Source organism: Pagrus pagrus (assembly GCF_965226575.1).
Source record: "Pagrus pagrus genome assembly, chromosome: 12".
Lineage (NCBI taxonomy): Eukaryota > Metazoa > Chordata > Actinopteri > Spariformes > Sparidae > Pagrus > Pagrus pagrus.
Window position 1 is genome coordinate 18,794,560 of NC_140196.1, and position 13,884 is coordinate 18,808,443.

The 13,884-nt window shown below is 41.2% G+C and overlaps 1 protein-coding gene across 3 annotated transcripts in view; it reads left to right on the forward strand.

Moving 5' to 3' along the window:
• Positions 1-3,128: 3,128 nt before the first annotated feature.
• zeb1a (zinc finger E-box binding homeobox 1a) overlaps positions 3,129-13,884 on the forward strand; it is a 68,969-nt gene continuing 58,213 nt past the window's right edge. For 2 of the 3 annotated variants that reach the window (XM_084370049.1, XM_084370050.1), the window contains exon 1: positions 3,129-3,249. In XM_084370049.1, coding sequence (XP_084226175.1) covers positions 3,192-3,249 — 58 coding nt within the window. In that variant the 5' untranslated portion in view covers positions 3,129-3,191. Of the gene's footprint in view, positions 3,250-4,644; positions 4,854-13,884 lie in introns of those variants that run through there. The other variant, XM_084370051.1, reaches the window with a different exon arrangement.

Consider the following 13,884-nt stretch of genomic DNA (forward strand, 5'->3'; position numbering starts at 1 on the left):
ATGAACAGACAACTTTACTTGTGGTGAAAGAAACCGCCAATTGCTGCTAACTGTAGCTGCCATGAGCTACTTAGGTCAACAGCGTTGTTGCACTCAAAAACTGTGGGGGTGCCAAATTGCACAAGATACCCATTCTTACATAATGTTGCTTTATGTACATTTTACTTGTAAGTTGCATGGGGTTTATTTATTTCTGGGATAGCTGCTTAATCAGAGTGTGATTGTTGTGGAGCATCACAAGGCTTTAACGTCGCAGATTAATCTTTTTTCCCCCCTATTTGGTGATGGCTGAGTTCCATTTAGCTGCTGTAGTTTACCTTTTAAGGGTCCAGGGCTGTGTCCCAAATCTTTCACTCGTTGACTAATTTTCTGCTCCCTCTATAATCCAAATAAGATTAGAATGAGCAGATTACAAACACATCATCATCTTCATCGTTTTGCATCAGCACTGACAGCTGTAGAGTCACACAACACTCATTTTAGCATCTATAAAATGTGAAGTTAATATTTCACATTGTGAAACTGTTAGCAGAGAGCCGTGTTTATGCCCTAGAGGTGCTTCTTTTTCCTGGTATCGTGTGTGCTGGCTCACACAGTCAAGGCTTACTGTAACACAGTCATTGTCAGCGCTGTTAGAAACCCCAGAGCTTTTCTTACTATGACTAAATGTCTCATGTGAAAAAGGTTTACTGGTCTAATTGAGCTGAACAAGGTTCTTTATTCACTAACCAACACTTTTCACATCACTTTTAGTCTCCAATCCATGCAACACAATCACAAGCTACCAGAGCCCAACTGATATTTACCATTTTTTGAGCAACATTCGAATACCTTCAGTCAATATTTTGCTCATTCCATAATCTTTATTTCAAACACTGTATAGCTCTTCATTTGGAATATTCAAAATTTACATATTTTCGTTGACATATTTTATTTTATATTGAGACTTCTTGACATGTAGTCGGTCCTTTCTCTTACTTTATTTTGACATTTATGCATCACAGCACCAACTTCATCGTATTTGAAAACCTACTTGGTAATTAATGTTTCTGTTTCTGATTCTATTTATAACAGAATATTTCTCCACTGTGGTTTTGCTACTTTTACTTGAGAAAAACATCTGAATGCTTCTACTGTTTGTTTGATCCACGTGTTGTCTCGCTCTATAAAACCTTCACATTCCAACCTGAGCTCATTCAACTCATCACTATTGTGTCAGGCAGCTGAATGCACCTCACCAACAATGAAGCACCTTTACAAAAAATGCACATAATCTCAAGCTTTCTGTCCCCTCGTTAAGCCTCTGCAGTTGAATTTCATCCCCTGTCCTCAACACAGTGTCAGGATATCCAGAGGAGTCTTGTTGGCTGTGAGAGGCTGGCAGCAGCAGCACCTGTCTGTACTGGAAACCTGATCATCGGCAGGTACAAGAATAGCTCGACGGGACCGTAAAGGCCACTCCCCTGACCTGCTGTGAACTGTCATTGAACTTCTGTCACCGCTGAGGACAAAAAACATTCAGTGTTTGTGTGGGCATTAATCTTTGCTTTCTGAGGTGTAACATGTTGCATTTTAACATCAATAAATCATCAATAATTTCATTTAGAGATACACAGTTATTTGAGTATTTCCGTTTTAGGCACTTTATACTTTGAACTTTTGACTTCACATTACCTCATAATTGTTAAAATTAATTCCACCATAACCAACTAGTAAAATGTGTCTCACACATTAACGCCTCTGTCACAATAATAGCTAATAATAATAAATAAAGAATGTTTACTTGCAATAGGGGATTTTTACAGTGTGGTAGTGTTACTTTTTCAGAGGTGGCAGAGGTATTCAGATTTTTACTTAAATAAAAGTAACAATACTACTGTATAAAAATACCCCTTTACAAGAAAAAATCCTGCATCCAAACTTTTAAAAAATGTACTTAAAATAATTGGCATCAATATACATGACGTAGAAAAACTAGACGTACTCATTAGAATATCACTTTTCAGAATAAAATATATTTCTGGAATATAATTAGTGATGTAATAATGTGTACATCACTTTAATTATGCAGCTGGTGAAGGTGAAAGCTAATTTTTAAACATGTTATATTACTGCTGGGTAGCTTAAAGGTAGTTTTGGAGAAGAAATTCAGACAATATTAACAGAGTAATAATACAAACTCAGAAATATTTTTTCCATAACTGAATAAACAGGCTGTTCTCAGAGGAAAATAAGGTCCCCACAACAGAAGCTAGAAAGGTGGCAGGGTCCGCCACATATAAACAAAGTAAAACAGTATGAAATTGTGTTGTCCTTTTAGGTCAGTTTGTTTTTTTAGTTTGTTCAGTCATGAAAACAAAGAGTTTGTTTATTTAGTTTGTTTAGGCAGAAAAAAAAATCAATGAAGTCAAAGAAGATCTTTCTCTTCTGATTAAAATGTCTTCCCCAAAACTACATAGTGCACCTTTAAAGAGCATATTTGTAAGACGAGCTGATTTTTGATTCTCATTCCCTACTCATCAAATACTGACGCATTTGGATGGCCTGACCTACAATCCCAATGCATCAGTATTTGACGAGTTGGGAATGAAACTCAAAAATCAACTTTTCTTACAAATAGCACCTTTAATCTATAATGTATAGAGATAGTTTATCATAATAAGTAACTCACAGGCCTGATTAAATCAATCAAATATATGCAGTGGTGTAAAAAGCACAATAATTGCCTTCAAATGTAGTGGAATGGAAAAATACAGTACAGTAACATTGAATTACTCAAGTACACATTACTTTTCCCTATCACTAGACCTTTCTTTGCATTTCCACCTGTAAAGAAACACCTCACTGTTGTATTTTACTGTCTCTCAGCCGTCAGCAGGAGCAGGGCGAAGTGACAGTGCTGGGCCGACCCTGTCAGGGCGGTAGGACCACCGTTTGCAAACGCTTTCCAGAAGAACACACACCCATGTGCGGCCAGTAGGAGGGGCCATGTGCTGAGGTGTTTGAGAAGGTGATGCCGTAAAAGCGCCCAGTGTGTCGCAAACCAGGTGTTTTGCGGGGGGAAGGTGATGTCGTAAAGCGGACAGGGGAAGGGGAGGGGAGGGGTGAGGAGGAGGGGGGGAGACAGGAGGAGGAGGAGGAGGAGGGAGGTGACTCGCGAGCGGCTGCGCTTCAGACTCAGCGAGAGGATCATGGCGGATGGCCCCAGGTGTAAGCGCAGAAAACAGGCGAACCCGAAGAGGAGCAGCGGTAAGTCCAAACTCTTCCGTAACCGCCGCTGGGCGACCCGGGCCGGCTACTGCTGAGCTTTTCACTCGGTGAAGTGCTCCTGGAGACTTTGTGGGAGTGAGTTGGAGCACGTTTCGGGGAGTTTTGCGGAGTATTGGTGTGTTCATGTCCCAGTGTGGTGGTGTACCGTTATACCTGGCTGGCTGCTCCCTCCGCCTAGCGGTGCACGGGGCGGCCTGACTGAGTGAACCGTTATCCGTCAGTTATAACAACCCGAGGAGCGCTTCATGGCTGTGTTTATTTTGTAGTTTGCTCCACTTTTCCTCTCTTTGTTTCGGTACTTTTCTGCCACTTTCCCACCCACAGCAACACTTGGCGGCAGGTTGCGGGGCTTTCACATAACAACGTGGCCCGTTGAGCGCAGTTCGTAGTTATACTGTGTGATGTTTTTCAGGGCGAGGTTGTTGCGGGGTTAGTTTCGTGCTAACTTGCTGCTCACTCGGGCCCGGACGGTGCAGTTTGTCCCTCCCGTACAGAATAATTCAACTTTATCTGTGTGTGTTGGTGGCCGGATGGGAAATCGTGCTGTTGCGGTGAATGCATGGGATTTTTTGCATGGGCTTTGGTCGACTTCACTCAGTGCTGCTCCGGTGATGGCAAAGAGATGGGATGTTTATTTTATGTCCGCTTCACCCCTCCCTGCTACAACTGCAGCACCACATGTTCCCGTAGTTAAGGTAAGAGAGGAAATTGTTTTTTTAATCCTCCTGAAGCAGATTGCCATATTTCTCTTCGTGCATGCATTTCCTCATTGTCCGCACCAGCTTACCTTTATTAAACTAGATTTTTTTAATATTCGGCGCTGTTTTTGTGTTGATTGTCTGGCAAATCGCTCCGTTTGCACATGTTTGGCTGTTGCTTTTTGCACCTGTCAATTCGGGTTTGTGAATCGTTTGAAATGATGAAAGTAGTGTTGTTTTTTTAGGCTGCATTTTGGGTACAGGTTTCGAGTCACTTTATTACCATATCTAAGTGGAATATAGTTGTAATAACCCTTTAATACAGGGAGTTTATCTCCATGATATCATTACAAAAATGATCTCAGAAAAGGGTGTTTGTGGGCGACACACAATACGGGTATTTTTAAGTCCACCTGTTATGAAGTAATGGATATAAAAATAGGATTTAGATGTAAGGTGTAATAACTTTAAATTTGCACAGCCCTCTGGAGCCCTCTCATTGGACGGTTTCTTACCTGTACTCCCCCTCCTCACATCGCACCAGCCAATAAAAAAAGTAAACCTATAAATTTATATATTTTTAGACACCCGTTATGAGGCATGATGTGTGTGAGCCGAGGGGCTGGAAAGCACCTTTCTTTTTGCTCCTCCTGCTGACGACACGACGGTGACTGCGCGTCCGTACAGGAGCCATCATCATCATCACCATCATCATCATCATGTTTACCTGAACGCGGATAACGGGGCTGACAAATGGCCTAGAAATAAACAGAAATAACACCTGCGGCTCACACCGTTACCGGAACAGGATCCGCTCGCCTTCTCCTAAAGGCTCCGAGTCTCTCGAAGAGCCTGGAAAACCGCTCCAAATGTCAACTTGTGCAGGTAGACATGATTTTTTTTTTTTGTAGTTTTTCACCGTGTGTGCCATGCCAGCATCGCATGGATGCTCGCCTCCCTTCATTCTCGCGGGATTTATCTCATCGCCACTCATTTCTGACCCACTTGTGCATGTGTTATCTTCTCTTTTATGTATTTATTTTTTGAGTGTGTGCGTGTGTGTGTGTGTGTGTGTGAGCTGGCTGCCTTGTTTGGTCGAGTGCACTCTGCAGCTCTGCGTGTGTGTGTGTGTCTGCACGGAAAATGAGCGGTGCATAAGGTGGTTATACCTCCGTTATTCTCCACCGTGTCTCACAATAACTGCGCTTAAAGGTCTCACCGTCAAGCCCCTCGTTTCCATCTATTGTGTTGCGGTAATTCGTTATACAATGTCCTGAGCGGTGTGCGGAAGGGAATGGCGGTCAGTACCATTACTGCAGTGAAGGCGGGGTTGCTGTTTTTTTTTTCTGGACCGGAGACAGCCAGGTACGCAAGGTGATGCAACACCTATAAAGGTGTATTTTAACCGATTTCCTGGTGATATCCCCGCCGTGTGAGGCTCAGGTGTTTCATGAGAGCATCCCTGAGGGTCTCGTTTTGTCCTTTTTTCAAAAATATAACGTTGAATGAGGTTTTTATATGGGAAGGAGCGCATCCTGCACAATCAAGATGGCAAAAGGTGCTTTGGCTCAGTGCGCACCGCTTTCATCTGCTGCAAGTGAAACTCAGCTTCGTTTCATTTTCCATCCTGCCTCAATTCAAACGTGTGTTTTTATTAGTTGTCACCCACGCGACACAAGCTGCTCGTCCACAGCCTGTTCTCGCCTTTTTTGGATTTCAAAGGAGCTGATGTGCCATATATTAGCCTGTGCTAATGTACCATGACCTCCAGTCTGTCGTCACCATGATGTGGCAAACAGCTGCTGGTACTATCAGCCACACCATCACAAAAGCTTCAGTTTGTGCAATTTCCTAAACAGTTCCTACGATCATTTTACTCTGTAATTCTGACTTTGTGTTCCATGAATCCAGCTCATTTATATGCTGATCTTAAGGTGGACTAACTTTCTGCCATGTGATAAAAAGTGAGCAGACAGACCTGACCTGGGTTTACTTTAAATGACATGGCACTCTTCAGGTGACTGTAGATACATTTCACTTTACACATTTGAATACTTTATAATAGTCATGAGGAGATTTGGCTCTATGGTTACTTAATCACCAATTAATCAAGAAATGATGTCCTTAATGTAATTACTTTGCCTGCAAAACGTCAGATTATAGTGTAAAGACATCATATAATAGCTCCATACAGCTGTACAAAAGCAAAAAGACAAGATGTTCAGTTCACTGATTTCCATATATAACAAAGAAGCGGCAAATTCTAACATCTGAGAAGCTGGAACCAAAGCCTAGTAAATGACTTATTAAACGATGTATTGATTTAAACGATGATCAAAATAGCCAATATTCCTGCTTTAATTGACTAATCAATAATCAACTAGCAATTTCAGCTCTACTCCTAACGCCCCCACCCCCCCAGACCATACCTGCCAACATAAGGCTGTGAAAAAGAGGCTGATTTTCTGGGTTATCCACAAATGGCCAACCTTCAACGCCCCCTCCTGCATTTAACCCACCATCACAGATTAATAGAATAAATGCAAGGATGTGAAAGTAAAATTATTTTTAATGAGTCTTAAACTTGTTGTTTAAAGTGAAAAAACATGCAAATTGTTAAAAAATGTGATTTCAAGTCAACATCTAAGTTTTAAATCACAATAGAGGAAGATCTGTACCTAGTGGAGTGTACAGTATTTCTACTTCTCTGCACGCGTTTACTCATCATGAGTGACGCACATCGGGCAGGGTCGTTTGTGCACGCTCACATCTGCCTCTGGGTTGGGTTGCCAGGTATGACGACACATATCCCACACAGGAATGGAGAAACACACATTTCATTTGTAACATTATTATTAGATTAACGTGAGAAGTTATCAATCGGGAGCACAGTAGGAGAAAGGGTTAAACGTAGGGAGAAATCTGGAGTAATGGCAGGTATGCCTTGGACCCATCTCTTCTCACTTGAGAGTTTTGCTGAACCTTGTTTATTATCATGGATTACGGTCTGAGAACATTATAAAGCAAAGGATTATGTAGAGTTTTACAGGCGCACTCAGACTTGTTTTCTTGGGTCCAAACTATAGTGTCAAACTTGTGTGTGCTCTAGTGAACCAGAATGGTTAACAAAGTCATTAGTAGATCGTTAGCAGACGGATTAGGTAATCTGTAACTCCTGCTGGTTAGAGGCAGTGTTGGGGTGAAAATAAATCTACTTCCAGTCCATGTAATTTAAGATAAACATTGTTTGAGCTCTTTGCTGTAGTAGTTTCACTGGTGTTTAAAATAGTAAGAAACACATGCACAAAAGGCTGGATGTGATCATCAGTTCAGACTGCAGTTTGTCCTTGAATATTTTTTCTCATGCATGAGCAACGCTGGGCTATAAAACCTTGTATTTTGGAGTCACTTCCTGTAGTTATGATCTCATTCATGATGAGACACATTGCAGCTTGTTTGAGACGCGACAGAGACTCATTTTTATGTGTCTGTGCGTCCGTATGTTCAGGTGGCATTGTTCTCACCTATCTAAACAGACTATCCTGACTGGATTTATGTATAGTTGACCGTCAGTTGGTGTGTCTTTACTTCCTTACAGACAAGATTTCCCATCAGGCAACAGCTTTTATACCAGCTGTAAACATGCTGGTATAAAAGCCCAGGAAATGATGGGTGTCATTTAGCCATAGACCTGCAGAGACCCCAAGTTATAGGATCATGCACAGTATATGAAAAAGTTACTCCTGTGTTTGTAAAGTTAGTTTATACTTACATCTGCACCAAGAAGAAGGGAGGGAGGAGAAAGTATAAAGTAACCTAATGGCTGTAATGAACTCGCTTCAGCTCCACCACATGTTAATCGTCTGCACTTCTTCTGTAAATGGCAGGTGTCGGCCCTTGATGTGCACCTCCCGTTGCTGCTGCCACTTCGGTCACAACTTCGTCATCCAACGCCCTTCCGCTTACTTTAAAGTGCAGCATGTTTGTGTGTGTACGAGTGTGCTCTCAGCTGGGCTGTAATCTAACACTGCAATTTAGGGACTACAGGAATGCGGCCTGGTGTTAACATACCTTGACAGGATAAACACAGCAGCCTACTCCCAGGCTTGGACGGCTCATACGTGCAGGCCTGCCAGTGCCTGAGCCTTCACCAGCGTCTGTCTGCCTGTCCTGTGGAGGAGGGTGTTGGAGAAACAAGGGAATGGTTGAGTGTTTAAAAGGGCTCTGTGAGGTTTTCTTGTAAACAAACAAATATTTTGTTTGTATTCAGAGTTACTCTCCAAAACACACTTTTCCACCAAGGCAGTTCAAGGGCCGGTTCGGAGCCAGTGCCTATACTTCTGGCTCTTGACCAGGTCAACTGGTTCAAGAGTGGCACCAATACTTTGCTGGTCTAGAACTAAGAACTGCTTTGTCGTGACAAAGGACTGACTAAAACCTTATGACCCCCATTTTTAAAAACCAGAGCTAGTGTAGCATGTAATCTGATTTATCAATGGAAAAATAAAACAAAAAAAAATTCACCATGGATTGATACCAGCGTAGTCCAAGCTAGATAGCTATCTTAAGGCTAGGGCTTACAAAGGCTAACATTAACAGCTTACGTTCAGTGTCCAAAAGACTCAAAATGTGATAGGAAATTACCTTTCTTCTCAAGATCAGTGGAACAGTGTGACACATAAAGGTGTCAGGATATAATTTTTTCACTATGCAATGTCATTATCATATATTTCATGATAATGATATTTTCACAATATCTACCCGCACTGTGTGTAGAGTGTCTCGCTTGTCTGTCATCTCCTCTCACATAATTTTACATTGCTGTAACCCAATCTGTGGTAGTAGCTAGCTTAATAGTTACCTCGTTTTTAGTTCATCTGTCTGTTTTATGGCAAAAGGCAACCAGCGTTAAGGTGCATTACCGCCCACTGCTACGTCAAAGTGAGAATGGATTGAAACTGGAATGATTTTCGAGGTGCTGGATTATTTACACAACATTATCATATGTGCATTATTGACATGATCAATAATTCATTTGTATATATCAGTTATTGTCAATACTCCTGCCAGTGGCGTCACTCCTATTGACACCATTGGCTGAACAGTATGTCACCACACCTGTATGCATGCATGAGGTAAACAAAATGTGGACACGCTCATAGAAACAGCTCCATTGTGCTACTTGAGGAACCTTTAAGTATAGGATCTCTGTTTTGGAACCAGTTGTTCAATTGCAGATATCAGGATAATCCTCAGATGTATATTTGTTTTAATTATATTGAGCATTTTCACTAGCGGTGATAATGGTGCATTAACTGACAAGTGTAGTGTTTACAACAGATCTCTGTGACTCTGTTCCCTGACTGCTGTTTTATATAAGTTAAATCAGATCAGGGATACAGACTTTGTTTATATGAAAGTGCTTTGAATGACTGTTTAAAGGAATACTCTAGCCTCTCTAGTGATGGGCGCTTTGATCAGCTTGCTGCCATTTGATGCGTAGATGAGTAGCATTTTCTGTGTGGTGTTTGTTCAGCTCTCCTCTTCAGATGCTGAAGCTGTAATGGTTTATTAATGCCTTGCTTATCGTACAAGCAAACTTTGCATCATCTTATAAGGACTGTGGCCCTTCAGTTGAGCTCATTGTTTCAAATCAGTGCTGTGTATTTCACTGTTTGGGACCAAGGTTTAATCACCTCATACAATCACACACGCATTAAATAAACTGTGCAGCATGTTTTTTCTGTCTTCTGTGTTTGTACGAATGAACCATATTCTTGAGCTCCAGTTACAGCCATCCTACAAAGCAGAGGAGTCATGTGAGTGTCCTGCCTCTGAGATATTATTAAGCATTAATTTGTAGCTAATCGGCCTCGCCATAGGCTGGGTTCATCCTGTTACACTCATTTGATTAGTCTGATAATGAATAATAGATGTTACAATGTTGTATAATCATGTTAAGTAAATGCAGTAGCAATTACACAAAATGGAACGTCTTAGGGACTAGTGATTTTAATTGTTTGCCTTAAGTTGTGTATTCTTTTTTTAGTGTAGTGAAAATATTTATGCATCTTTGTAGTTAATTTGGGCGATGGCAGTGTCAGAAGAAAATGGTCGTGACTTGTTTGTGGTCAACAGCAGCTGATAGGCCTAACTGATACACATTCATTCATGTTACTTTCTCCCTGTGCTGAAGAGCCTGGGGCTGTGTGTGTGCATGTGAATGTGTGTGTGTTGTGTTGTTTCCCCTGCACAAATGGGCCTGTGGAATGACAAAGCACTACAGGATGTCTTTAGCAAGTCAGCATTAACCCCTCCCACTGCCTTTTATGGTCCAGAGGGGGAGGTGCGTCAAGGCTGCTGATGCTGCCTCTGTGACTAATTGAGTAATGTGTGTATGTGCGTGTTTGTGTGTATGCGTCAGAGAGAGAGAGAGAGAGAGAGAGAGAGAGAGAGAGTGTGTGTGTGTGTGTGTGTGTGTCTGTGTGTCTGTGTGTCTGTGTGTGTGTGTGTGTGTTAGCATCAAGGTGGGAAAGTGCTACTTTCCTCCAGGCTTTGCATAACAACATAGGCCTGCTTGTTTGGATTTACATGCATTAACATGGTGCCTGAGAGGGAGAATCAGCGCGTCCTGCTGATGCTGTTGCGTTTCAATTAGATGATGCTGGCTGATAAAGGCACCTTGACAGATCAGGCGTGGAAAGATGAGGCAATACATTCTAATACAGGCATATGCATTAGTTTTAAAGGGGTGTAAGCGATATACACTCCTGCGTCTGACTTGTTCAGCGTTTAATCTGTTGTAACAGGTTAAATTAAATAAAGGAGTCAGAGTTTGGATCATAACAAAACAGCCACAGTCACATTCTATTCAGAAATAAGCCTCAATCAAATGACAAATGACTAAAAACATCAACCATCGCATATATGTCTGTTGTCACGCAGGTGTGATTTGCCCCAGCAACTTATGAACGCCCCCAACAAGAGAACTATTTTTAGTGGAGGTGGAAGGGAAATGATCTGATATGAAACTGAAAGCACCTAATTATGTCATTCTGGCTTCACTGCACAGACTCAGAGGAGTCTAACTAGAGTACTAATAACTGTAAGTTGTTTGCATGGCCAGTGATGACATCTTAGATTTTATAAAGTAACCCCCTCCTCCACTCACCCTCTCAGTCCTCCACAGAGGTCAGAGGTCAGTGGAGCAGCCCTGGAGCTTGTGTTACCCCAGAAAGCACAAGTGAGACAAGAATGTGGAAGTATAAGTGTGTATTCAGTATACTCTGTGCTGTATCAAGATTACACTAAAGTAGGAAAACATACCAGAATATACATTATTTTGCATCAAATCTTTACTTCTTTTTTACATCGCAAAGTCTTAACTGCACAGATGCCACTTTTTAAAGACAACTCTCCTCTGAAAAATGAGTTTTCATGCATTTGTCAGAACATAAACTTGTTAGAGCATGTTTTATGTGTTATGCCATTTAACAGGTATATCATTAGTTATCAGTTTGTGCATACCTTAATTGAAAAACATCTGCAGAACAAGAATTGTAGTAAAAACTTGGGAGACAGGTGGACCTTCAGGCAAAGTTGGGAAAAACACATTTAGGTTGCAATGTTGTGAAATACTTGTTCTATGTCTTGACCGCAGAAATTGATCTATTTACACCAGGGCTGCCCAAATTGGGGCCAAAGTTGGCCCACCAAAAGGTTCAGTTTGGCCCACCAGATATTTTCTTAATAAATAAATAAATAATAATGTTAGCATGTTAATGACTCTTTGCAGAGTCTGTCACTTAAGGGAACTTTGGATTCTTGTACCATTTTGAATCTTAACAATACAAAACAGTTCAAGAAGTGTAAGTGTGGTTGCCCCTTGGCCCACCATTATGTTTTGTGTTGGCCCTCCAATGGAAATAGTTTGGGCACCCTTGTTTAACAAATTTAAAATTCCAATAAATTCAAATATTAACACACACAGAAGAGTACTTCATTCAGATGGCTGTTATAGTTTTTCAACATAAAAGATATGCTAAGAATGAGGAGCTAAGAAGAATGGTAGAAAAGATCCATTTCATGTATCGTCTGCTGTGTTAAATTAAAAAAAAGATTACAGCAAAACCAATTCCTCCAAACTTACAATGCCGTTTAAAATCGATGTTATGAAGATGGAGTTTGCTCGCTGCCACCTACGCTCAAAACAAAGCCGAAAATGGAACCAGAACTGAAATTTACCTCCAGCGCCACTGGTGCATAAAATCTCAGAGGAACTGCCAAACTCGTTTTTAGTACTTTTCTTTAAGGTGGCCCTAACCCATTTCCACAAGTAACCTGCTTTGCTGTTGCCTTTCATCATTCTCATTAAAATCACCTGAATATTCATGTATGCAAGAGGCTCCCCGAGCAGCTAACAGCTAAAACTTTAATCTACACTGTGGTGCTAACCAAGGCTGAGCTATGAAAGACGGCCTGTGGTGAAGGGATCCAGTTCATTCTGCTGCTGCTGCTGCTGCTGCTGACCAGCATCAATCTTGCACCATCTATGTGTGTGTATAAACTTCTACAGTACAGTGTGTGTTAAAACTCCCACGAGCACATGTGTGCATTTGCATGAGTGTTAAATCAGTTTATCCATACGTTTGTGTGATTGTGTGGTTTATGCATGTGTGCATGCAGGCCAGTGTGTGTCAAAAGAAAGAGTCCTATTCAAAGTCCTGTGAGTGTGTGTGTGTGTGTGTGTGGGAGAGGGGGAGCACTCTTTCACACTCAGCCGGTGGGAAACTCCTCTCCCTCTCCTTTGGTGGTGGCACAATTTGCATATCCTGCCATCCTCCATTCTCTTTTTTCTCCTGCCGCCTGAGAAGCAGAACAGAAGCCGCCGGATCCTCGAGCTCAGAGGAAAGCAGCAAAAGATCAGCCCAAAGCTGCTGCCTGCCTCCAGGCACAACACCAAGGCACAGATACGGGCGCTGTACAGTAGAGACTTAAGTCGAGCTGTAGTCCTGTGCATGTTGGTCACTGAATTGCGTTGTCGCTTGCCTGTGATAGGCTACCCGTTTTGATGCGATTCCATTAAAATTGGGACACATCTCAGAGGTAAACTAAAAAGGAACAGGTGCAGTAAAGCAAAGATGAAAAGAAATGTGGCACTGAGAGGAGAGAAGGAGCTGAATATTGAAGTATATACACAAAAGAACAGAGAAACTGTACAAAGTTGAAGCACAATTTCACATTACAGTATGACCTCTACTTTTGTCTCTGAAATATTGTTCTCCTTCATAAAAAGCCATCTGTGTTATTTAGTCATAGAATCAATCAAGAATAATTGATTAGTTAGTCATACGACTTGATATTGATTAACTGTTTACAATTTTTCAAGCAAAAGTCCTAAACAAAGCCTAGTTCCTCATTCTCAGTTGGTAGGATTTTCTGCTTTCCTTTGTCGTATGTGACAGGAAACTGAATTTTTTTGGACTTTGGACTTTGAAGATGTCAATTGAGGCTTTCTGACGTATTGGGCATTTTTCACTAGTTTATGACAATTGATAGACTTTAGATTGATTAATTGAGAAAACAAGAACAAGTATCTTAAGTTGCAGCCCTCAAATCAAATGTTCGTAAAACAAGTAAAAACTACTGTTTAGGGAATTAGCAGTCCTACTTAATTTGAACACTGCTAATGTTGGGTAAATGCATCAAAAAAGATAACGGACCCAACAAATATAAAAGTCAGTCCCTAGATTTCAGAAAATTCAAGCTCAGTCACTTGTTGGACACGTGAAAATTACTATGATTACTGAGCTTGTCACTTTTATGAAAAGACTCAAAGCTACTGACCCTGGTGAGATTTCTTTAGTCTATACTGTTTTGACAATGACACCGTTGAAAAAGGTTTTTAATCTAAAAA